The 27,387-nt window shown below is 42.8% G+C and overlaps 1 protein-coding gene across 1 annotated transcript in view; it reads right to left on the reverse strand.

Moving 5' to 3' along the window:
• The window catches only part of PCDH15 (protocadherin related 15), a 1,670,337-nt gene that overhangs the window by 1,020,187 nt on the left and 622,763 nt on the right, over positions 1-27,387 (reverse strand). The window contains exon 8 of the mRNA XM_077454160.1: positions 25,401-25,511. Coding sequence (XP_077310286.1) covers positions 25,401-25,511 — 111 coding nt within the window. The remainder of the gene's footprint in view (positions 1-25,400; positions 25,512-27,387) is intronic.

Here is a 27,387-nt window from a genome sequence, read left to right on the forward strand (position 1 = left end):
GACCCAAATGGCCTGGTAATGGACTGGGTGGACCCAGATCATTTTTTTCAATTAATTTTTCTATATTGCCGGGATCCAACAATACATTACAGCCATTGGTTTTAAATGACATTTTTTCATTTAAAAATGTAATTTTGCTGTGGTGCTCTTATGAACATGGGAAAGATGCGCTAATTTAGTGGCAGACTACGGAGACCCCCCAGGCACAATATTTAAAGGAATATTTCATTTTTATTGTTTCATTTTAAACATTATTAAAATCACTGCTCCTGAAAAAATGTCAGTTTTTCAATCTTTTTTTGCAATGATACATGTCCCCTGGGGCAGGACCCAGGTCCCCATATGGTTTTTATGGCAATAACTTGCATATAGGCCTTTAAAATTAGCACTTGATTTTTCATGTTCATGTCCCATAAACTTTAACGGTGTTCGCAGAAATTCTTTGCCTGTTCGCATGTACTGCTGTGAACCGAACCGGGGGGTGTTCAGCTCACTCCTATTCATTATATGCCCTTATGGGAACATTATCGCCATATCTGACTTAAACACTCCATACACAAACCCTCCTCTGCTCTCATTCCTCTCCTTTTCTCCTCACTTCTTTTGAAACTACGTGCTGATCTGATCCACATACTTTGGGACTAATTTATTTAAACTATAATTCATTTATCTTCTAAAACATGAATGCCTACCATGCCCCCCCCCCCCCCCCTAAATTCTATTGGGAGACAGAATGTAATATCCTTCCTGGTCAGCAGATTGGCAGAATATTTGGAGAGCTACTTCAAAAAGTTCCAGAAATGTTCTAATTTCCCAAAAATGTTATATAGTCAGTATTTCTACCCGTCTTGCACACTTTATAATGATTTACTCTTCCACCTGTTTCTGTGGATGAAGTCCATCCATTTTTAGTGCACTTGTCCGGTGATGGGTAGAATATCACCACAGGTTTATCATTTTATTCATATACTGATCCACACAAAACTCTATAAAAACCCTTATGATGCATTATTAAATAAGCCTATCCTTGACTTTTTCATACTGAGTGAACTGTAGTCCTGAATACTGTATCTCCACAGCCAGGGCTGCTGTCAGAAATCATAGGGCCCTGTACAGCCTAAATGACAGCCCCCCCCCCCCCCCCCCCAGAAGATATGAACAAACACATACACAACATAACACTCAAAATTCCCGCTAAATTTAAATAATAGAAATGTATTGAGTTAATAAATAAAGCTCTGTGTGAAAAGAGACAGATATAAAGAGGCATGGACTGTCTAATGCCACGTACACACGATCTGAAATTTGGCCAGCAAAAGACCGATGAGAGCCTTTCATTGGAAAATGTGACCATGTGCATGCTCCATTGGAATTTTGCTGGCTGAATTTCCACCAGCAAAAGTTTGAGAGCATGTTCTCAATTTTTCTGACAGAAAAAGTTTTGATCGGAAATTCCAATAGTCTGTAGCAATTCTGACGAACAAAATTCCTATGCATGCTTAGAAACAATTAGACGCATGCTCTGAAGCATTGAACTTCATTTTCTCGGCTCGTTGTAGTGTTGTACATCACCGCGTTCTTGATGTTCGAAAGTTCAGCAAACTTGTGTGACCGTGTGTATGCAAGCCAAGTTTGAGCGGAATTCTGTCTAAAAAACCATCATAGCTTTTTCCGACGAGAATTCCGATCGTATGTACGCGGCATAAGATGATGGTCCTGATGGTGTAATGCAGGCCAAGGCTGTCTCTCCACCGCTGATGTAACAGCCGAGATTTACCCTTTTAAGAGTGGTCTTCTGGAAACTAGTTTCCTTGCATTGATTAAAGTTGAGATAACAGACCTGGAAAGCCCACGCTTCTTCAGAATGTAGGTTTCAATAGCCAAGCCATTAAATTTAGCGTGCCATCTTTATGATCTCTGCGTACCATGACTTCTGGGCCATGCTGGTGCTACCAGAATTACCAGCTTTCTTTCCAGCTTGATCATGCAAAGAAGTCGAGGCAGCAACTGAATCAGGGGAAAGGCGTAGATCAGTGAAAAATGATCCCACAGAGTTACCAGCGCATCTGTTCCATATGCGAGTTAAGTAACTTCATGTTGAATCTGGCAGCAAGAAGATCTATGTCCGGAGTTCCCCATCTTTGGGAAACAGCCGTAAAAACTTTCGGGGTGAAGAGACCCCTGGGAATAACTGCTGGTGACTTAGATAGTCCGCCTGCCAATTTTCTACTCCCGGAATGAAAACTGCCGATAGGGATGGGACATTCCTTTCTGCCCAAGTTAGGATATGGTTCACCTCTCTCTGAGCTGAGAGACTCTTGGTGCACCCTTGGATTGATATAGGCCACAGCCGTGACATTGTCGGATTGAATCTGGACTGAACAATTCTTTAACCTGGAGGCGAATTGAAAGATTTGCTTTTGATATGACCATCCGTACCAGCTCTTGTACGGAGCTGATCATTGCTGGATGCAAGAACAGGGTCTTAGTATTCTGCTTTGTAGTCTTGTGGCTCCAGGTCTTCCTTTGAGCCTGGGCCTGACCCTGCGATTTTCCTCTGGAATCTGATGGTGTAAGCCATTGCCACTGCCTAGAGGTAGATGTGCTTGGTGCAGGAGAGAAAGCTTTTTTAAATAAAGGACATTTATACTTTCTTTTGACTGGCAAAAGCTTTAGCCAAAGGGTCCTACGCATGTGTACTAGCACAAAGCACAAGGGCAAAACATAATGCTTTTGGTAAATCAGCCAACTCACTGGCCTGTTGTGCAGGGGGCTCGCTAAGGGCCTCTGTAAACTGGTCTTTTTAGGACTGACAGATGCCTTTAGCTGCAATTGCAGGCTAAGCAGCAGTACCTGCTAAAGAAAAGGAGGATTTTAACAGGAATTCCAACGTTTTATCTGTTGGAACCTTTAGCATTTTTTGCATTGTCCATGGAACAAGTTCAACTTTTATTCACAATGGAAATTACAGCATCTACTGCTGGAACTTTCCATTATTTGGTGAATTTTTCCTCCATAGGATAGAGAACTGAGAATCTCTTTGGAGGGAGAAAATGCTTATCCTTATGATCCCATTTAGTATAAATAAACTTCTCTCATAATGTGTGGACTGGAAATGCATGCACTGGTTGTGAAGGTTTCAAGGAACCCAAAGAAGAAACCAGACTTTCAGCTGACTCTGTTAGGGGTAGCATGAAAGTGTAGCGAACCATGTCCACAAGGATTTGTACCTCCATTTGTACCTCTGTTGTTTTCTCCACAGAGGAGTAATCAGTTTGTTTTTCATGATCGTTTGAGGGTAATACCTTATCCTGTCCCCACTGTTCCCCTGGTAAGGGGTTTGGAGTGGGAGGGAGGGATCTAGCATACTTCTTATCCCCTTTAATGGAGAATGCGATTAAAGCCACTTATCTTCTTTCTAAGCCCTGCAGGGCAGAGGAAAGTGCATCTTCAGTCACATATACAAGGGCTGAAGTGTGAGAAGCAGTTGCATCACCAGTTGCTTCCAATGACTCACCCGGTTTGCGATGTCAGGTATCTCCAGAGAGGATGACAATGTGGAGGCATGTCTGAAGTTCCCAGCGCCTGGGGGTGGTTTTGGTGCCTTAGTAGTAAGCCTTGAAGCCACAGGGCAAAGAACAAAAAGCAAGGTCCTCTAAGAACTGTTCTATTTATTTGAATAGTAGGAAAAACAGTGGTAGCATAGAATGAGCTAATTCTAAACAATACATTTTTTCCTGTACTGCAAATGCCTGTGTAAACCCCTCACGTGCACCAGCGCTTCTGTGTCCTGTGGCAGCCTTGCTACAGCTGCTCTGATAGACACTGTTGGTTTCCCAGAGTATCAGCTTTAAGCTTTTTCAGGTGTGAGCCTGATTGTCTATGCACCACACTCTTTCCTGTGCTTCAGTAAGAGTCACCTCAGAGGGGAGACAGGCAGCAGGGGAGGGGGAATGGGATTTACACAGCCGTTTTATCAGTGTCAGGGCTGGCTTAGCCCTTCCTCCTCTGGGCTGGCCGCTCAGCTGTTGGCTAATTGCCAGCTTTCTTCTCTTTTCACAGTTACCAGCTGTTCCCAATGATGCTCGCCTGACCTGCCTATTTAAAGCCTTCCAGCTCACTCTTTCCTTTGCCTTTGCGTTGGTCACATCACTACAAACTATCTCCTGCTGTTTGTTTCAAGACTGGCTTGCTGACATCCCCCCTGGCTTCTATCCTGCTTGCAGTTGCTCTCCTTGGATCCCTGACGTCTGGACTGGCTGATTACCCGATCTGGTTAATGAACTTTGGACTGGCTGACTACCCGATCTGGCTACAGGACTCTGGCCATGCTTGACTACGCTTTTTTCTATTTACCTTTTTATTTTTATTAATAAACAAGTGTGATTTAATTGTTCTTCTGTCTCAGTATGTTTCATGGTTTCATGTGCACCGCTTCACTCCCCTCCCTGCTGGAGGAGTACCGTGATTTTGGCGATGCCTTTGATAAAGCCGGTAGTTTGCCTCCACACTGGCCTTATGATTGCGCAATTGACCTTCAACCTGGTGCCATACCTCCTCGTGGCCGGGTTTACACTTTGTCGGTCTTGGAGGATAAGGCTATGGAGGAATATGTTGCTGACGCACTTTCTCAAGGTTTCATCCGCAAGTCCTCGTCTCCTGCTGTGAAAAAGAAGAGCGGTGAACCGAGACCTTGTATAGATTATAGGGGCCTAAGAATGCCTACCCGATTCCATTGATTACAGAATTATTTGACCGCCTCAAGGGAGCAACGCAAAGCTTGACCTGAGAGGGGCATACAATCTCATGCGCATTAAGGAGGGCAATGAGTGGAAAACTGCGTTTAATACCAGAACAGGCCATTATGAATACCTGGTAATGCCTTTTGGCCTTTGTAACGCCCTGGCAGTTTTCCAGGAATTTATTAACAATGTCCTCCGAGATTTGTTGCAATTGTGTGTGGTGGTTTATCTTGATGATATGCTCATATTTTCCAAGTCCCTGGAGAGCCACCACACAGATGCCTGTTGTTTGTTTCAAGACTGGCTTGCTGACATCCCTCCCTCCTGCTTGCAGTTGCTCTCCTTGGATCCCTGACGTCTGGACTGGATGATTACCCGATCTGGTTTATGAACTTTGGACTAGCTGACTACCCGATCTGGCTTCTGGACTCTGGCTATGCTTGACTACGCTTTTTTCTAGTTACCATTTTATTTTTTATTAATAAACAAGTGTGATTTGATTGTACTTCTGTCTCCATCTGTTTCATGGTTCCTGATAATCAGCTTTTCAGATTTATGCTTGTTTAAACATAACATGTATCCCTATCCACTCAGTTTCCCCATTTAGGGGGAGAGGAGACCATGCTGAGACACACGCTGTATTAGCACAGATTTAAACAGGGTCTATACACTATTACTCCCTCTAGAGGAGTTTTTAAGGCATTTTAAAATATAATGGAAAGAAAAGTCATAGGTGGACCTTGCAGTTCCAATGCTTTCTTCTTACCTTTTCCTCGCTACAGAATACTGCTGTAAACAGACAGATTCAAATTTCACCCATCACAGCGGACAGCGTGGTTAAACCTTCAAAGACTAGGGCCCTTTTAATAGGGGTTCCACTCCTCTCCTTTGGACCATGTATAGCAACCCTCAGGACTTTAGGTAATGTAGCAAGACCAAAAAGAGTCCTGGTTCCTAGGGTCCAGCCCTCAAAGAGGAGCATTACAGGCACAACCTCGTTCTTCTATGTGAGGCCTGGGTACTAACTTGGAGCTGCAGTGGTGGGATGGACCTGGTTGTGGAGGCTTTTTAAATCCAGCATGGATCCCTCCTGGAGCTCCACAGAGCACATCTTCACTTGTGCCAACACCTTTAGATACTGGCAAAAAAACTGATGTACTCCTGGAAGGAGGAGGGGTTATATAGGGGAGTCAACTTCCTGTATTGGGTGTGCCAGTGTCAACACCTGAAGGTTGCTATAACCCACTAAGTAAATACTTAAGGCTCTGTGTCCTATGATGTATGATAAAGAAATAAATATGTTATCAGCAGACAGATCAGTCACAGACACCATTTTTATTTTCTGAGTTTCGTTAACGAGTGTTGTAGTAGTTTCAGCACTGCTTCTATCACTTTCCCAAGATGTCTTCTCTGCTCTTTCCCAGGTAAATGTTTGCTACAATATCCAAATGTACAATCCCCTTTGCCATGTATGACTAATTGACACTGCTATGCTTATGGCAAATGTCTGCTGTAATATTGACATGTGCAATCCCCTGGCCATGCATGACTGATTATTGGCACAAATATGCTTAGACTAAAAGCCTGCTGCAATATCCACATGTACAATTCCCTTGCCATGTGTGACTAATCACTGGCACTACTAAACTTATGGTGAATGTCTGTTTGCAATATACTTTAAACTTGTCTATATAACTTATGATTGATTCGTACCGTTTTTTGCCTTTAGAAGAATCAGATACCTGAGCCTATGCCTTTGGCTGGTCTTTTTTTTGACAATTTTCCTTCCCATTCAAGTGTCTCAAATCAGATCCTAATTTGATCAAGTTACAAATGCTTACCTGTTCTATCTTCCTATAAATTTAGATTAGCTTATAGGGAAGTCACAGACAGGGGTTAGTCGCAGACACTTTGTTCCTTTTCTGAGTTTCTTTAACAAGTCTTGTAGCAGTTTCAACACAGCAGTTTACCCAGAGCTGTATGAAGAAACTTAACCATGCTCCCATCTGGAAAGACGTCAGGCAAACCAAAACTTGATATTTAATTTTCTATTAAGTCTGATTCCCGCTCTCTTCCCACTAATATGCTCCCTCTACTCTTTCTTCTCACATTAGTGTTCTCTGTCCTCAAATTGCCTTTGCTTTGCTCCTCCTCTCTATCCCACAGTTTACACATATCACCCTCACTACTACCCTCTCCCTATTACTGCACCCATTACCTCTTGAAAATACTGAACCCACAGGCTGACCTAAACTCTAGGGCAGTGAGATATGTGTGCTCATATACCTCCTGCTCCCATCTTACTTTCCTCACCCTCCTTCTCTTAATCTCTGGGGACATTTCCCATCCTGGCCCTCTAACTAAAAACCCTATATCCAGCACCTTCCTCTAGCAACAACCACAATCCACTCAGTTTATTTTCTATCTCCCTGCTTCCAAAAACCAGCCCTCCAATCTTGTGTGCCCTTTGGATTGCCCTCTCTGTCTGTAACAAGCTCACATCTGTGCATGACCTTTTTATCTATCATTGCTTTAACATACTTGCCAGTACTGAAAGCTGGCTTCATAATTCTGACTCTGCTCCTCCTGCTGCCTTTTCCCATGGCCACCTCCCATGGTCGGACTCACTCATCCAGACCCAGTGGATGGAAAGGAGGTGGAGTTGGATTCCTTCTATCCCCACAAGTCCTCCCTAAGCCCCCCCCCCCCTCTATATCCCTCTCTTCTTTCAAGATGCACTGTATTCGTCTGTTTTCTCTAATTTCTCTGAGGATTGAAGTGAGTTATTAGCCACTTGTACCAGTATCACACTTTTTTGATGACTTCTCTGGCTGGCTACCCTCCTTTCTCTCCTCTAAAATACCCACTATCATTCTTGGTGATGTTACCCCGAAGCACCCTTCCCATGTTGAGGGCATGTGATCTGGTATGGTTCAGGGGGGGCACTCTCTCATCCCCCCTCTTTTTCTTTGGCCTGCCAGATTGCGTGCTTGGATAAGGGTCTGGTATGGATTCTGGGGGGACCCCTACACCATTTTTTATAAATTAGGCACAAGTTTCCTCTTAATTTCCATATCAGACCCGAAGGGCCTGGTATAGATTTTAAGGGGATCCCCACGCAATTTTTTTACATTTTGATTCTGGGTTCCCCTTAATATTCATACCTGACCCAAAGGGCCTGGTAATGGAGGGGGGATCCCATGCTCTTTTTTTCAATTATCTGTATCTATATTGCCGAGACCCGACAATTTATTGCAGCTGCGATCAGTTTTAAATGACAATTTTTCCTTTAGAATGTTATTTTGCTGTGGTACTGTTCTAAACATGAGAAAAATGCACCACTTTACAGGCATACTATAGACACCCCACAGGCACAAAATTTAAAGGAATATTTCATTTTTATTGTTTCAACTTAAGCATTAAAAAAAATCACTGCTCCCGAAAAAATGTCAGTTTTAAAAAAAAATATTGCATTGATACATGTTCCTTGGGGCAGGACCTGGGTCCCCAAACACTTTTTATGACAATAACCTGCATATAAGCCTTTAAAATTAGCACTTTTAATTTTTCATGTTAGTATCCCATAGACTAGGTTTTCGATGAACAGGCGAACACCCAAACATGCACCCAAACACCCAAACATTCGACTCGAACATCGGGCTTAACGTTTCTAGTGAGGATATTGTTGGAAGCTCTCACAAGTTATACTGTAAATCTGCCCTTTTCGCCATGCAGGCCATGGTTTCCTCTGTCCATGGAACTCATTCATTATTTTTTGGTTCAGCTTCCAATACTTCTGTAACTTCAATCACCGGGATAATTTCTGCACCTGCAGCCAGTGTGGTTGACCCTTCATGCCTGGTGATTTAGAAGGAAGACATGGAGAAGGCTGTTCTCTGGCAGGCATCACAACCTTCTCAAATCTCAAAAGTCTTCTACAAAAAACATATATTGTTGCAAATTTACAATATTTGCAGCAGGTGTAATTCATAGGTACTCCAGTGGTTGCTATACTTTGAGATGGGTCTAAACTTAGCTTTCATTATTTCAGCAGTGGCGGTTGGTGCTCAATATTTTGGAGGGGCAGCAAACCAAGGCCAACCCTCCAGCACAAAAGAGAGAGGAATTCATTTAATAATGAATTGGTCAAACTGTTTTGTGTGGTTATTACTTATTACACCTTTTTGGTGAATGGGCAGGGGTACAATGTACCCGTTACCCATTCACATGGTGGGAGGAATCTGGGGGGGCAGGATCTTGTTAAAGGGGACATTTAGATTCCAATAAGCCCCCCTGCCCACAGACCCTGACAACCACAGCCCAGGGTTGTCAGCATAGGAAAAAGGTGCTTTGGGTCGGCGGGGGGCTTTGGCCCCCCATCTCAAAGCACCCACCCCCCCATGTTGAGGGCATGTGGCCTGGTATGGTTCAGGAGGGGGGCGCTCGCTCGTCCACCTCCCTCTCCTTTCCTGACCTGCCAGGATGCATGGCCAGATAAAGATCTGGTATAGATTTTGGTAGGTACCCCACGTCATTTAAAAAAAAAAAAATTCCCCTTGAAATCCATACAAGACCCAAGGGGCCTAGTATGGACTGGGGGGTTCTTTATTTTTTTCATATCAAGGTGCTGGAAATTGTAACTGTGAGTCATTTTAAATGGCATTTGACACTTTTTTTCTTTAGAAATGTAATTTTTGCTGTAGTATGTTGTATGTGTGCTACAAACGTGCCACTTTACAGGCACATTAAGGGGATCCCACTATATTTAAAGGAATTTTTCATTTTTATTGTTGAACTTTAAGCATCATTAAATGCATTGCTCTTGAAAAAATGATTGTTTTATTTATTTCTTTTTCATACATGTTCCCAGAGCAGTACCCAGACCCCCATACCCTTTAAGGCCAATTACTTGTATATAAGCCTTTAAAATCAGCTGTTTTGATTTTTCCGGTTTGGCTCCCATAGACTTTAATGGGGTTTGTCGTTCGAACATTTCCTCTGTTTTGGAGTTCTGCTGCAAACTGACTAGGGGGTGTTCAGCCCCTCCCTAATCCTTACTACATAACTGTTAGCCCTTGTAAACACACAGACATTCCGACAACCAAATCCGTCTGATTTTGTCTGACGGATTTTGTCCGAAACTGGTGTTGCATACACACGGTCGGACAAAGTTGTCAGAAAATCCGATCGTTTAGAACGTGTTGATGTTATTTCGTTACGACGGGACTACGTTCAGGCTAATAGCCAATAGCTTTGGTCTAGGAAGTTGATCTGAGCATGTGTGGCACTTTGTCCAATCGGAATTCTCTACAAATGATCAGACTTTGTTGTCTGAAAATTTTGTAGCCCAGCTCTAAAACTTTGTCGGTCGGATATTCCAACGGAAACAGTCCGATGGAGCCCACGGTCGGATTATCCGACAACATAGTCCGATAGGAAATTTTCCATCGGAATGTCTGACCATGTGTACAAGGGCTTACAGTTATTAGGGACCTTTACAAAATGATCATTATCAGTATAAGGCCATCTTAGAAAAAACAAGACTTGAAAGACAAAATAACTTCTCATTGCCAAAATGAAACTTGTTATAAAAGAAATATACGAGTTATCATTGCTGACATCCTTTTGAAAAACCTAGTGGCTTGGCTGTTACATTGGCTCACTGGATTCAATATGTTGAGTGTCTGACCTAGAACAATTATGCCAATTAGAAAGTCACAGAAAATTCAAAACATCCCTTTAAATAATTACTCTGAACAGTCACTTAATGTAATAAAGAAAAAAATCCAAACAACTAGCTGGAGATGGAGAGGTCAGAAATGGTAACCTCCATGTTTGTTTCTTGACAGGTCTTCTTTAAAGAAGGTAAAAGTAGGTTAAAAATGTATTGCTGACATTTAGCTTCTTAAAAATCACACATAAAAATAAATTTAAAAAAATAAAAAATAATTTCACTGAGATGTAATATCACGCTGGTTGCCATAGCCTTTGAAAAAAAACATTCATTTTTTCCTTTTTTCCTTTTAAGCATAAAGCAAGCTGTCTGCTTTGCAATTCAAATCAGTATAAAATGTTTGTACACACAAACACCACCTCATGTAACAAACAGCACAATCCAAGAATGCTGAGTACAAAATAGAAGGGCGCGGTAAACATAGACATCTACTTGTTGCAAGATCCCTAACCAATAGAGAAGAGAGGGCAAAATAATAGTCAGGGGGGTAATTATTCCTATGATAAGAGCAACAAGAGGGACAATGAGGGCTGCCATAGGTTCTCCTCGACTGAAATATTTCAAGCATTGAGAAACCTTGAAAAATCACTCTCAATAATTCTTAAGAAGTTGAAAAGGAAGGGATTGAAAAGAGAGGATCATATTTGCTGTTTTAAGTGAGATGATAACTGTTAGATGACAGCAATGAAATCTCAAGAAGACTCTTCTTATATAAAGAATGGGAAGTAAAAAATTGTCACGGCTTTTATATGATTGCAGTGTACAGCTCCCTGCTGTATGGAAAATAACATTCTGGAGCATGAAGGAAAAAATGCAATATCCCTGTCTCTTGTAGAAGCCTATTTTCCATTATAAAGGCTTTCTTCATTACAGTTTCTGAAGAATTTGAGAAACACAATGAGCTATGGTTTACTGTGAACACATAGCATGAAATACAGTATACAATTTTTTTGTGTGACATAGGGGGTTATTTACTAAAACTACATGTTTTAGTGCAAAATGTGGTGCAGCAAAGCTTAATTGAACAAGCTGAAGTTAATATATATATATATATATATATATATATATATATATATATATATATATATATTTTTTTTTTTTTTTTAACTGCATTGTTATTGTAGATAGTTGTTTCAAAATGGCTCTAGGTGGCTAACCATGGAACATACACTTTGGAGGAGAGTTACTAAAACTGGTGCACACAGAATCTGGTGGTGTTCTGCATAGTAATCAATCAGCTGCTAACTTCAACTTGTTTAATAAAGAATTGACAATAAAAGCTTTGCCTTGTAACAATTAACTGTGCTGCTCCTACACAATGCACACCAGCAGACTTGTTAAATTAAGCATAATGCACATGGGCTGGTGTGAACAGGGCCTTAAGAATATCCACATTGTTTTCAATATTCTTTGCTAGAGTTTTTCTGGGTTTTGAGCATTAAAAGCTTATTTGGTTTGAACTTTTGGTGAATTGTTTTAAGGAATGTGACACTTAAGGCAGGCTTCACACTAGTGCAAATTGGATGCAGATTTTCCTGAATCCAATTTGCATGACAGGAGAGTGCTCGGCTCTCAATGGAGCTGGTTCTCATATCTCCATGGCAACCACGGAGAGGATTGCACAGGGGTCCTGTGCATCTTTGGCTCAGTTTCAGGTCTTAATTCAGGCAAAAAATTGGGCCCGATCTGTCCCTGAAATGGATAACAGGGACGCACCGGACCCCTGCTATGAGCCGCATCTCATTAGGTGTGAATCCAGCCTTAGTAACAAGAACACTTTTGTGATCATAATGCTACACATTTCTGTTTATTAGTGGTTATACAATATAACAAAAAATAACAATGCAATTGTTAAAGTGTATCTAAACACAATAGGAAATGTAGCAGGCATGTTGTAATGCAATTTCTTCTTTTGGCCACAATACTGAGACAGAGATGCTGACTGGTCCTTCCAGAAAAACGCAGACACGGAGCATACTGGGAAAAGGGGGAATTTCAGAATGTGCTCAGGGGATGGAAGAGAGGGAAGTACTGAGGTAAAAGAGTGCTGACAGGAGACAGAGAAGAGGAGATTGCTTAAAAGAGAGGAAGATACCAAGGCTCAAAAAGTCCTTTGCTGGGACACAGTGACTCTTAACAGTGAGAAGAGGAGGAGTATGTGAGGGGAAGGAACTAGGTGCCAGAGTGGGGATAAAGACACATGCTGACACAACAGAGGAGAGAGGGATATCCTGAAGCCTGGGAAAGAAGAGATGTGAGGAAAGTGAGAGAAAAACATTGTGAGAGGGATTTTTGGAGCTGACGGGGGAGAGAGAGAGAGAGAGAGACACACACACACACACACACACACTGAAAGCAGAGAGTGTGAAACCAATTAAAGAGGGAGAGCTGTCTGAGGAGAGCGGTTCTGAGGTACCAGCATCAAGCTAAAGAAGAGAGAGAGCCATCTAAAGGAGAGAGGGAGCCATCTAAAGGAGGGAGAGCTGGCTGAGGAGAGCGGGCTGAGGTACCAGCATCAGGCTAAAGGAAAGAGACACACAATGACACCAGCGAGTGTTCGACTTACAGAGAGAGAAAACCAAGCCTTTCCAGAGACTGTCAAGAGAGAGAGAGAATGTGGTGAGATGACCATACTGTGTGGTGGAACTCCACCAGAGAGAGACACACATTTTTCCTGAGACGACCGGGAGAGCGCTGCAAGAAGATAGAGGGGAGCCAGGATCGGTGTAACCTACAAGTTCCACCACCTTTAAGCTCAAGAACCCTGATCAATGACCCACGCAGCACCCAGCTCAGCAGAGATGGCCCACACCACTTCAGGGATCGCGATATCTACCCAGGTATCGGGTCAGCCGCTGCCTCTTCACCTTGCTACCAGTCATCTGGATCGACTCTCAGAAGGGGATCAAGTGCCTTACAACATCGCTAGGAGCATCAGGAGCCTGAACCAGCACCTGGGATTATCATTAAGTCATCGCACAGAAGATTGGTGAGAGGGTGCAAACCCAACATCCTTCTTGATGCCATACTCAACTTGTTTATCACTACCAAGTATGTGTCTATTTTTAGTGATAATCCACAGCCAGGATAATGGTATTTACCACGTGTCTTTCACATGTGTTTGCAATAATTTTATTTAACCAGGTGTGTCAGAGAGGCTGAGGTCATTCTTGGAGTTGAGGTGGAGATCAGAGAATCCAAATTCACCAAGCGGCTCCTTCGGGGGTTGCGCTACACAAAGATGTATATATTGCAGCTTACCAGTCCCTAAATGTGGTGGCTGCACTAATTTTCCTTTTATTTTCACCTGGTAATTCTGCCATATAACACATTTCCTGTCCTAGGATAATGCTCACTCACTGTACTATATGTTTGGAGGGGTAGCAATCTCACTCTGGGATAAAACATTTTTGGGACTTCAGAACATCTCCCCTCCCCTATTCTCTATAACATAGGGAAGATGTGTTCTTTAGTGCATACAGAGAACTGGGAACAATGTCAACTGAGCGCAGCAGAGGCAGAGAGCACACAATGTTACAAGATTACTAGATTTATAGCAGGGTTTAACAAGTATTTTTTTGCTCTTATTAAACAGATGAAAAAAAAAAAAAAACATTCAATAGAATATTTACCAGTCCTATAGGAAGCCAATAAGAAGTCCATTGTTGATGTATACACTACATACACCAATTTATTGGTTTTATGTAAAGGGGTTAAAGCTTTATCCATGTTCATTAGCTGCTCGTTTCTTTGTAATTGCTGCAGTATTTACATGTGTGCATGTACATGTTTGTGCTTGTAATTGGTTTAGTAAAGATGAAACCCAATTCAATATATTATTTTGTCACTCTTGTTAAAGAAATGTTACTATCCAAAATGAATAACCTCTAATAGAAATATGAAGCTGCAGACTGCCGATTCAAGTAGCTTAAAACTAATTTATTTATCCAGCAGAAATAAAGACACTTCACCCATGCCTCCCACCTCCCCTGCAAGGTGGACTGTCCTCATTTCTACTGGATCAATAAAGTTGATTTAGGCTACTTGGATTAGCAATGTGCAGCTTTACATTTGTACTAGAGAAAACTGGGGCATCAAAGATTTTGCAGGGGCCAATAACCACCACTAAGGTAAATGCAGCACAGGCCCTATGAGAGGTGCTCTGGGTTTATGAATTGTAAATGTTAATAGTTATGTTACAAAACACATAAGTAGTCTCATGGTTGCTTTTATTGTTCTCATTATACTACTACTTAGCAACTTTGCTTTTTTTTTTTTACATGTTTTAGCAGCCAAACTAAACATTACACTGAAAATGTATATTAATATGTGAGGCGATTATTTGATTAATAATTTGTGAGTTTCTAAAAAGCAAGTGCTCATAAAAGTGAGCTCAGCCACCCTAAGAGATGGAGGCCTATTATGGTCAAAATTAGACTTTGCCCTAGATGACATAGAAATGGGGGGGGGGGGGGGGGGTGCGTGCAGAGTGGATGGAGGCACACTGAAAGAGCTTTGGGACTTTGACAGCTCCACAGCCTGCAGATCGGTCCATGGTGGGTCAGAAAATGGGCAAAGATGGCAAGATGGTGACCGCTTGCCACAAGGAAGACAGCAATGTGGAATCCCTGCCGGCATCAGAGGACTTAGTGGGAGACCCTGAACACCCCGGTCCCTTACTCACTTTCACAGCTATGCCTGAAATTGCTGCAGGCCTTAAGAACCCTTTGCCTGCAGTCATAATTGACCTTAACCACTTCAGTCCCAGAAGAATTGACCCCCTTTCCTGACCAGAGCACTTTTTGCGATTTGGCACTGCGTCATTTTAACTGACAATTGTACGGTCGTGCGACGTGGCTCCCAAACAAAATTGGTGTCTTTTTTTCCCCACAAATAGAGCTTTCTTTTGGTGGTAATTGATCCCCCCTGTGGTTTTAATTTTTTAAACAAAAAAAAGAGCGACAATTTTGAAAACAAAACTAATTTTTTTCACATTTTGCTATAATAAATACCCCAAAAAAAAAAAAAAAAAAAAAAATATATATATATATATATATATATATATATATATATATATATAAATTTCCTCAGTTTAGGCCGATACGTATTCTTCTACATATTTCTGTTAAAAAAAAAAATTGCAATAAGCGTTTATTGATTAGTTTGCGCAAAACTTACAGAGTTTACAAAATAGTGGATAGTTTTATGGCATTTTTATTAATTCATTTTTTTTTTACTAGTAATGGCGGCGACCAGCGATTTTTATCATGTCTGCAACATTATGGCGGACACATCGGACATTTTTGACACATTTTTGGGACCATTTTCATTTATATGTCATGTGTAAATGACACTGGCAGTGAAGGAGTTAACCACTAGGGGGCACTGTATGGGTTAAGTGTGGGGAATATTTATAACTGTTGGGGGAGTGGCTATGCGGGATGTCACTGCTCTCTGCTCCCAATCACAGAGAGCAGAGATCAGTGACACTGTCACTAGGCAGAATGGGGAGATGCTTGTTTACATTAGCATCTCCCCACTCTTCCTCCCCGTTAGGCGTTCGCGGGTATTCCTGCAGCGATCGAGTCAATGGGACCCACAACCTGACTCACAGAGCTTGCCGCGGGCACACACGCATGCCTGCTGGCCACCTGTTAAAGGGCAACATACAGGTACATGTTTCTGCCTGTATGAGCCCTTCTGCCGACATATATAGGCGTGAGACAGTCAGTAAACTGCCAGTAAAACAATGAGCACTTTTGAAGAGCTTTTCAGGCACTTTTGAAGAGATTTTCAGGAGCTTTTGAAGAGCTTTCCATTAATTTCAATGGAGAGGTGCATTTTTTCACTGCCCTGGCAGTGCACTGCCCCGGTGTGAAAGCATTCATTGAGTTTAATGAAAATAGGTTTTCATGTGCTTTTCAGGTGTTTTTTTTTAGCGTGAAAGAGCCTCAGTGTGAAAGTTTCTTTGTTTCTCTAAATTTTTTTGGTAAATAAGAAAGTTTTCTTCTTCAATGAGGGGCACTGATATGGCTGTTATGATGGGCACTGATATGGCTGCACTGATGGGCACTGATGTTGTTGCACTGGCGGGCATTGATAAGGTGGCACTGATGGGCACAGATGAGGTAGCACCAATGAGGTGGCACTGATGAGGTGGCAATGACAAGCACTGGTGATGGGCACTGATAGGTGGTACTGGTATGCAACACTGATAGGCACTCATAAGTGGCACTGATGGGCACTGATGACACTGATTGGTGACACTGATGGGTGGAATTGCTGGGCATCGTGTTATATAATGGTGCCAGTCAGTGCCCATTTGTGGGCACTGATTGGCACAGATTGGGTGTCATTTGCACATGTGGATGGCCATGGGGTACATACCTGGCCATCCACATGTTGCCCCCTTCCCTGGTGGTCCTGGTGGCTCTCCTGCTGCTCTAGTGTGGGCATCCAGGGGGGGGGGGGGGCTGTGCTCCATAATTAATCAGCACAGACCCCCCTGTCAGGAGAGCCGCCGATCGGCTCTCCCCTACTCACGTCTGTCAATCAATGGCTTTTCCTGTTGACATTGTGATCAGCTGTGATTGGACATGGCTGATCATGTAGTAAAGAGCCTCCGCTGAAGACTGACACACCGATCCGCCAATCGCCAATCGCAATTATATAATGGCCAGTTAGGATAACTGAACCACCGTCCGGCTATCATTTTGCTATAGGCTGGGCGGGAAGTTGTTAAACATCAAATTGCTATGAATCAACACTTAGAGGAAGAAAAAAACAATATCAGAGTGAATCAGTGGCACCAGTCCAGATAAAGCTGGCACTACAAACAATCCTTAATAATGTTCTGGAGAGATCCATTGACACCTCGATTGAATTTGAAGCCCACAGGGCTCTACAGCCACATAAGTGCTGATAATGCCCATCCGAGAGATATTCAATTCTACCTCTTTAATTTCAGTTTGAAAGAAGACATCCTTGCAAAGGCCAGCGAAAATGAACTCATTACGCTAAACAGAGACACCATCAAACTTTTTTAAGATCTCTCCCCTTTTACTATAAATAATAGGAGATCCTTATGCCCCTGTTGGAAGTTCTTAGATTACTCTACAGAGATCTATCTTTCTTACAGATGGTGTTTTCCATTTACACTGCAAGCTAATCTTAACCTCCTCTCGCCAGTGCAATAGCCAAATGACGGCTACAGGGCGGGCCTTAATTTCTGGGAGGCCATCACATGATGTTCTCCCATGCATGAGTTGCCTGCTCGTCTCCTGTGAGGTGCAGTGCGGAGTGCTCTGTGATCATCAACTCTATGAGACTAGGCTGATCACAGATCGGAGTAAGGGGCCGATCCCAGCCCCTTACCATGTGATCAGCTGTCAACCAATGACAGTTCATCATGTGATATAAACAGAAGATCGGTAATAGTTTTTTTTCCCAAATCACCAGCTTCAATCAGAGGGACAGTGGTCCCTTACAGAGAGCCATGACTGCCTCATCTGTGCCCACCAGTGCTTGCTGCCAGTGCCCCCTATCAGTACCCACCAGTGCCACCTACCAGTGTTCACAGCCACCTACCAGTGCCCACATTGCCACCTATCTTTGCCTAATAGTGCCACCTATCAATGCCCACCAGTGCCTCATCATTAGTGCCACCAATCAGTGCTGCCTTTCATTGTCATCTACCAGTGCCTACAAGTGCCCATCAGGACCACCTATCAGTGCCCTTCAGTGCTGCCCATGAGTGCCAACCATCAGTGCTACCCATCAGTGCCACCTCTCAGTGCTACCCATCACTGCCACCTCTCAGTGCAGCCTATCAGTGCCCCCAAGTGCAGCCTCATTAGTGCACATCAATGAAGGTGAAATTACCTGTTTTCACATTTAAACACAAACTATGATACAGTTTTTGTTTTTTTTCAAAATTTTCGTGTTTTTTAGCAAAAAATAGAAAACCCAGCAGGGATTAAATATCCCCCAAAGAAAGCTCTATTTGTGTGAAAAAAATATATAAAAATTTCATTTGGGTACAGCGTTGCATGACCACCTAACTGTCATTCAAAATATGAGAGCCCTGCCATCCATAGCCACCAGCAGGCCTGCCCCGCAGACTTTCCTGATAACCCCCCCTGCGAGCACGCACTGCGCAAATGGAACAATATCTCGAAAAAAAGCAGCACATACCTGACATGGAGGTGAGTGGCAAGCTCAGAGGGAGGCAGACAATATTGAACATATTTCCCAAGCTGTGGTAGCAATCTTAGCCACCATAGTATCTTAAGTGGAGAAAGCAGTCAATGCTAGTATGCTCCAAATAAAAAAAAAAGCTGGGAGAACATGCTTCTTGCCTCAACAAGACTGAAAACAAAAATCACAAGCATGGAGGAAGAACTATACCAGGCACAAGCTACAGAGTAAGCTGTCAGGGCTGGGCTCAGCCCTTCATTGTCTGAGCTGGCCGCTCAGCTTTCGGCTAATTGCCAGCTAGTATCTCTACAGAGTTACTCAGCTTTTGATGATATCCTGCTCGTCAGTCCTGTCTACTAAAGCTGTCCAGTCCAGAGGAGCTCTGCCTTTGCCTTGGTCAACATCACAGAAACATTCTCCTAAATCCTGTTCAACACTGGCTTTGCTGACATCCCTTCTGGCTTGCTGTTCCACTACATTGATCCCTGACTTCTGGCTTGGCTGACAATACGTTCCAGTTACTGAACTTTGGCTCAGTTTTGACTAAGTTTGTTCTTTTTACTTTTATTATTAACCATTAGCCCTCCGCCCACTGTCATATGACGGTGGGACGAGGCAGCTCTCGTTCTGGGCCATCATATGATGTGATCTCCTTCCCTGACCACTAGGGGGTGCTCATCGCTGCATCACTGGGAACCCAATGTGCATGCCCGTAGGCCGCAATGTCCACTGGGCACCTGCCATTGCCCAGTACCTGAGCAGGACTGTGGATCTGTGTGTGTAAACACACAGATCCACGTGCTGTCAGAGGAGAGGAGACCGATGGTGTGTCCCTTGTACATAGGGGCACCGATTGGTCACCTCCCCCAGTCAGTCCCCTCCCCCCAAAGTTAGAATCACTCCTAGGACACACATTTAACCCCTCGATCACCCCTAGTGTTAACCCCTTCCCTGCCAGTCACATTTACACAGTAACCAATGCTTTTTCATAGCACGGATCGCTGTATAAATGTGAAAAACCTGTTGTCTTGAGCTACCCTGAGTTTGTGGCTTTGTTTAAAAGGGTATTTGATGTTCCCACACACTCGGCTTCTGCTGCCAAGTGCCTCATGTCCATCGAACACAAGAACTGTTGCTGACTACACCATTGAATTCCATACTCTGGCAGAAGAGGTTGCATGGAACAATGAGGACCTTGTGGCTGCTTTTTCTCATGGTCTCTCGGATACCATCAAGGATGAGATAGCAGCCTGAGATATACCCACTGAGCTGGAGAAGTTGATAACGTTTGCCATCCTCATTGGCTAAAGACTTAGAGAGAGACACTCTTTTTTAAGGAGAACTTGAGGAAGCCTCCTGTACAGTTGTCTCCGAGCTTTGCAGTCCCGCCTCCCTCACCTCCCATGCCTCCTGGTACCAAGTCGGTCAGTGAAGGTGAACCATTGCACTTGCACCCTTGGTTTCACACATCTCTCTGTGGATGAGAGAGCCTTTAGAAGGAGGGAGAGATTGTGCCTTTATTGTGGCCAGGCTGGCCTTGTCCTATCCATCCAGGGAATGCCCGAACCTTGAGGTCCTGTCACGGACAGATCTTAGGTGGCGTTGCTTCATCCCCAGTTATCTAGAAGGATTAGTCCCGCAAGATACAGGCTCTAATTGACTCTGGGGCTGCAGGTCTGTTCATTAATGCTGCCTTTGTATCAAAGCACTGCTACAGCTGTGTGACACTCCTCTTGACGGGAGACCTCTACAGCCTACCCATGTGACTCATGAGATGGTTCTGTTATCCATGGTCATAAGGGCTCTTCACCATGAAATAATCCAATTCAAAGTGTTGGTGATCACAATCTAGTGAGACATGCTTCCAGAAGGTAGCCAAGGTCCTGTGCACCTCTTCACTCTTCTCCCTGCCAGAGGAGCACCGTGATTTTAGCAATGTCTTTGACAAAGGTCAAGATGGTAGTTTGCCTCCACACCGGCCATATGATTGTGCAATTGACCTTTAACCTGGTACCCCACCCCCTTGTGGCGGGGTTTACTCTTTGTCAGTCATGGAGGATAAAGCCATGTAAGAGTATGTTAAAGACAGACTTTTGAGGTTTTATCCACAAATCCTTGTCACCTGCTGATGCTGGTTTCTTCTTTGTGAAGAAGAAGAGTGGTGAGCTGAGACCTTGTATTTTTTATAGAGGTCTCAATTGTTTCACGATTAAGAATGTCTATCCGATTCCATTGATTACGGGATTATTTGACCACCGCAAGGGAGCAACGGTTTTCATGAAGCTTGATTTGAGAGGGGCATACAATCTCGTGAGGATTGAGGAGGGCGACAAGTGGAAAATTGCGCTTAATATCATAACAGGCCATTATGAGTACCTCATAATGCCTTTTGGCCTTTGTAATGCCCCAGAAGTTTACCGGGAATTTATAAACTATGTCCTCTGAGATTTGTTGCAGTTATGTGTCGTGGTTTATCTCAATGATATCCTCATATTTTCCAAGTCCCTGGAGAGCCACCACGCAGATGTCTTTGATGTGCTTCAGAAAATAAGAGAAAAATCTCATTATAAATTGTAGAAGTGCGAGTTTCATTGTGAACAAGTTAAATTCATGGGTTATGTCATTTCCACAGTTGGTTTTTCGATGGACCCAGAGAAACTTTTGGCAGTTCTACAGTGGCCCCGACCCATGGGTTTACGTCCTCTGCAGCGTTTCCTAGGCTTTGCTGACTATTATTGGAAGTTTATTTGTAACTTCTCGTCTCTGGTCAAGCCCCAGACTGATATGACCAGAAAGGACGCTAACCCTCAGAGTTGGTCTCTGGAGTCCATAAGGGCTTTTGAGAGTCTCAAGGCTGCCTTTGTTTCTGCTCCTGTGTTGGTACATCCTGATCCTACGTTACCTTTTATCCTTGAGGTTGATGCTTCTGAGACTGGTGTTGGTGCCCTTCTGTCTTAACGTCCTACCTCTGAAAGCGCTATGCATCCTTGTGGCTACTTTTCCAAGAAATTGTGACCTGCGGAGTGCAATTACGAGATTGGTGACAGAGCTGTTGGCGATCATTTTATCCCTGAAAGAATGGAGACATCTCCTCGAAGGTACCACTGTGCCAGTTCTCATTCTTACTGCCCATAAGAATCTCACATTGTCTGAGGCTAAATGCCTCTCTCCCAGAAGGGTAGTTTCAATTACATTGTCTCATTCTTACCCTTTACTAAGAATGTAAGGGCTGACGCCTTGTCACAACAATTTTCCTCCACTTCCAAGTTGAAGTCAGTTCCGGGTCCTGTGATTCCTCCTGATCATATTCTGGCTACGTTTCGCACCAGTTCTCCTTTGGGTGACAAAATTCTTGCTGCTCAGGTCTATGCTCCTCCTGAGAAAGCTTGTGATCTCTGCTTTTTCCAGAGAGTCTCTGTACTGCCATGCTCCAGACTTGCCCTTCATGCAAGGCTGCTGGCCACCCTGGGAAGAATTGACTCTTTGCTGACTCTTTGCTGACATCCCTTCTGGCTCCAGATCCTGCTTGATGTTCCACTACACTGATCCCTGACTTCTGGCTTGGCTGACTATCTGTTCCGGTTACTGAACTTTGGCTATGTTTTGACTACGTTTGTTTTTTACTTTTATTATTAAACAAGTGTGATTTAACTGTACTTCTGTCTCGGCCTGATTTCATGGTTTCAAACAGTAGGCGAAGGCCATGAATTCAGAAGTTGCAGTCAATCCACTTGTTGGTAATATTGTTTCCAGATTGGATGAACTGGATCACTGCATGGATCAGTTTGCCATGGCATTACAAATGCTCCTGAGTCGGTTCATGGTTCCTGACACAAGCCCAGGATAAGACAAATTAATATGTAATTCAGAAATTAGAATATTTAGAGAACAGATCGAGATGCAGCAACCTGTAATTCGTTGGCATGCTGCATTCTTCTGCCACATCAGATTTTTGCCCCCGTCGCATTCCTGAAGCCCTAGGTCTGCCTGGAGGGGGGAGCGGAGGAGCACACAGAGGGGGGGGAGTGGTTTAACACACAGATGGGGGCCAGAGGAGGATGGGGGGCAGAGGAGCCCACAGAGGATCCCAGAGGAAAACAGGGGAGCTGGAGGAGGATAGAGTGGACACTCAGGAACAATCGGCGCGGCAGTGGGGGAAGTTATTATTAGCGATCTCCCTGTGTGGCTTTCAATAAAGCAGCTGAAAGCAAGAGAGGAGGAGAAGCAGCTGACATGATTATAATTTCTCCTACCACCACACCAATTGTTCCTGAGTGTCCAGCTATCGGACTAGGCACCGGGAGCATATGCATGAATACAAGTACTCCTGAAAATACTCAGTATCAGGACCGATACTGATACTAGTATTGGTATCGGTGACAATCCTTGTTTTTATTACAGCCTGTTTCCTGACTCGATGATTTACACTCACTTTCTGTAGTACGCTGCCACAAATTATGTAACTATTAAATTATTTCATTAAAATGTATTTGCCCTACTTCCTGTCTTAGCAGTAGAGAGCTATAAAGTGATAGGAACTCTTCCACAGTATTGATAACGAAATGAAATTCCTACTGATAACTAATTCCCCACTTTATTAAAAGGAAAAAAAATGTCTGCAGTGAGGTTTTAAAGTGGTTGTAAGTGGTTGTCTGCATTACGATAAAAAAAACTTATAGCAGTAGCACCAATAGCAGAGCCCCCAAATATGCCCTTTAACTCCTTCAGATCCACACTATAACCGAATGATGGCTACAGAACAAATCTACTTTGCTGGGAGGCCGCCAATAGACATCCTCCCCTTTACACGTTGTGATCACCAAGTCAATGAGACTCAGGTGATCTCAAATTGGAGTAAGGAGTCAATCCTGACCCCTTACCACATGATCAGCTGTCAGCCAATGACATCTGATCACATGATGTAAACAGAAGATCAGTAATCGTTTTTTTTCCCCTCACGCTGACAGCATGAGGAGAAAAAAAAAGCTGATCACCGGCCTCTGTGCAAGGGACATCAGTCCCGAAGAGGAAGAGGTGAATCTGTCCCATCTGTACCAACCAGTACCGCCTGCCAGTGCCCACAGTGCCAGTGAATCAGTGCATAACAGTGCCAGCAATCAGTGCTACCTATGCCCGTGAGTGTTACCTATCAATGCCCACCAGTGGTGCCAATCAGTGCCTCATCAGTGCCACCTAGCAGTGCTGCCTATCAGTGTCACCTACCAGTGCCGATCAGTGCCCATCACTGCCACCAATCAGTGCCCATCACTGCTACCCATCAGTGCCCAGTGCCAGCTATCAGTGACACCTATCAGTGGCACCTATTGGTGCCCTTCAGTGCACTCTATCAATGCCCTTCAGTGCCACCCATTAGTGCCACCTCTCAGTGCCCATCAATGCCACTTATCAGTGCCCACCAATGCCACCTATTAGTGCCCATCGTTGCCCATCAATGCAGGCTATGGGTGCCTATCGGTGCAGCCTGTCAGTGCCCATCAGTGCAGCCTCATCAGTGCACAACAATGAAGGAGAAAAATTACCTGTTTTCAAAATGTATTTACAAAATATGAAACGGTTTTGTATTTCTTTTTTAGTTTCAATCTTTTTAAACTTTTTTAACAAAAATAAAAAAAAATAGGTTATTAGATAACACCAAAAGAAAGCTCTATTTGTGTGGTAAAAAAATAATAAAAATGTCATTTGGGTACACTGTGGTATGACTGCGCAATTGTCGTTCAAAGAGTGACAGCACTGAAAGATGAAAATTGGTCTGGGAAGGAGGGGGGTTCAGGTGCCCAGTAAGCAAGTGGTTAAACATTTACCTGAGCCCTGTATTGATCCAACACTGTGCCATTGGCTCTTGCTGTTGTCAGTCAAATCATGTGAGGAGGGAACGGGACTACTGGGCACACACAGCCCAGCTCGGGGGCGAGCACGCCCATCTTTGTCATACACAGAAACAAAGGAGCTGACAGCACCGATTCGGGCTGCACTGTCCAAATCTATTGCACAGAGCAGGTAAGTATAAAATGTTTGTTATTTTTATTTTAAAAAAAATATATGAATTGTGCTACAGTGACGATATATAAACAGATGCGATCACAAATGGTGCAAATGTATACATATTATTATACATATATTTTTAAAAATTTCTTAATTTAGTATTAAATGATTAAATACAGCATCAAATATAAAACATGCAAGTTGATTTACTAAAGGCAAATATACTATGCACTGCAAGTGCAAGATGCTCTAGATCGGAGGACAATCTCTGCTGATTTCTTTCATCCAATGAAGCAAAAATTATTATTTTTTGTCCCTGCATGTGATAAAATATTATTTGCAAAGTGAAGCTTTACCTCATTTATTAAGATCTGGAGCAAGTGCACTTGCAGTGTTCAGTATTTTTGCCTTTAGTAAGTCAATCACAAGCTATCAATACTAAGTGAATGTAAATACCACTGTGAATCACTCACACTCAAATTCACGCAGCTTTTACAGTGCGAGTGATTAACAGTGTTTTTTACATTCACGTCATAGTATTGACACTTTGTTTTATATCTGTTTCTATATTTAATCAGTTAACACTAAACACAGCACTTGGTCTTGACTATGTTATTTTAATAAAAAAAATTATAAAAAATTACAACAGCTTTAAGATACGGTGTTATTATGATAAACATGCTGAAAATGTTGAAACATGATTGTAAGGAAATTGTGGAACTTACATTAGCTTGTACTATGACATAATACCGTGTCCTTTCCTCATAATTCAACCTGCGCCGTAACACAACTGCTCCAGACAGTGTGAGGGGAATGTCAAAGGTCTGGTGGGAGGTCTAAAGAAAAAAAATGGTTTATGCGTTTAAAGAATAATATATTTATATATGTTTGATTTCAAAGAAATATCCCTTTTTGAGTATCAAAGAAGTGAATTGCCTAAAGATGATCACCATGCATGAAGCAAATTTACCTCCAAATAAACCACCAAATAAGTATGTGCTCAGTGCTAGAATGTAATGCTGCACGCTATATTCCAGTTAAAAGAAAACCAATAAAATAAATAATAAATAAAAAGATTGCACAAAACATTTGACAATAAAATTCACAATGAACTCAAACAAGGGATATATAGGGCTGCACTGGGGGGGGGTGGGGGGGGGGGGCAGTGTAGAATCTTGTGTGAAAATGAAATGGCACGTGTTTTAGTCCCTAACACCTCGGACATAGATACTGTATATAAATTACCTTCCTTCACTGGCTGTCCAGAAAGCATAATTTTCTGCAGTAAAATTCAAAGGAAAATACAAAGGACCAAATGTGTAGGAAGAAGCTAGAGGGCTATGTCATCATACCTGCTGGTGTCACGCAGCATGGTGTCTGTAAGTTTTTGTTACCTTGAGATTCTTGTGAGTATGTTTGTTTGAATTAATTTGGTATTTTTAGCAATATTACTCTATGGTCCTTTGTATTTTCGTTTGAATCTTACTGCAGAGAATTGGACAGCTAGTGGGGGACCTGGTAGGCGTGGAGGTTGTTACCATACCCTGGTGTGATTCATATTAGATGTATCCTGCGCTAGTGATCTCTTATAATCAGGAGATCCTGGTTATCGGATAGGGAAATTTATATATCTACAGTATGTTGAAGGTGGTTGGGACTAAAACATGTGGAACTATGGCATTTCATTTTTACACAAGATTTTACACTGGCCCCCTTTTAGAACCCTGAAATACTCTTTTGGGAGTGGACTTTCATTTTCACACAAGATTGTTTATATTGGCCCCCTAGTGGAGCCCTACTTTATTGTTTGCTTTCATTGTGATTTTTATGGTCAGAGGTTTTGTGCACTCGTTTTGTTTATTATTTTGTTTTTTTTCCCTTCTAGATTATATCCCACAATACTTTTTTCCTGTAGTAAGAGAAGACTTGTATCACTCCCTGTGTCAAGGCTTGTACAATTCTGAAGGAGAAGCTGATGAGAAGGGGATTATCAGAAACAGGGAAGCACTCCTCCCCCTCCAGTGCCTAGAGAACTCATCCTGTAAATTGCCTAGGGAAATCCATCTAAAATAATTTGCAGTTACTTCCATATTAGGATAATAATATAAACTGAAAAGAATATCTACATTGCGCTGTTAGAAATCATGGGGCCCCGTGCAGCCCCTAAAACTCCATCCCTGACCCCACCCCTGATCCCACTTCACATATAAAAAAATGCAGCTTTGTCTTCAAGGGATAGTGATGCTTTAAAAGCCTTTACAGGTTACCAGTTTAGAGGGTTTTCTTTTCAACTTGCTATCACAGGGGTTGAATAACATCCCTTGTGATAGCTGTGGCATTGACAGGTCCCCTTTATGGAGAGATCAGAGATTTAGTAGACCCCTGATCTCTCCCCTGCCCTCCAAGGCAACTGATCAAACACAGATCACTGGGACCAGCCAGGTAAACACAGAATTGAAACCATAAATTTGAACCATGTTCCTCCCTCTACTCTGTATGCTATCAATTTGACTTCATACAGCAGGACAGCCTGTAGCTGCACAAATATTATCAGGGCCACAATATGTATTTTTGTTCCTTCACTGCTTTGCAGTATAAAGGAGAGCAATTTGGGGTGGTAAAAACATGCAGCTGAGCTACACATTTTTACCATGCACAAGTGTTAATGATACCTAAGGCCCCTTTCACACGTTTGGTCCAATCGGGTCTACC

Source organism: Lithobates pipiens, unplaced genomic scaffold (assembly GCF_037356315.1).
Source record: "Lithobates pipiens isolate NorthernLeopardFrog02 unplaced genomic scaffold, aLitPip1_a1.2 Scaffold_25, whole genome shotgun sequence".
NCBI classification, from domain to species: Eukaryota; Metazoa; Chordata; class Amphibia; order Anura; family Ranidae; genus Lithobates; species Lithobates pipiens.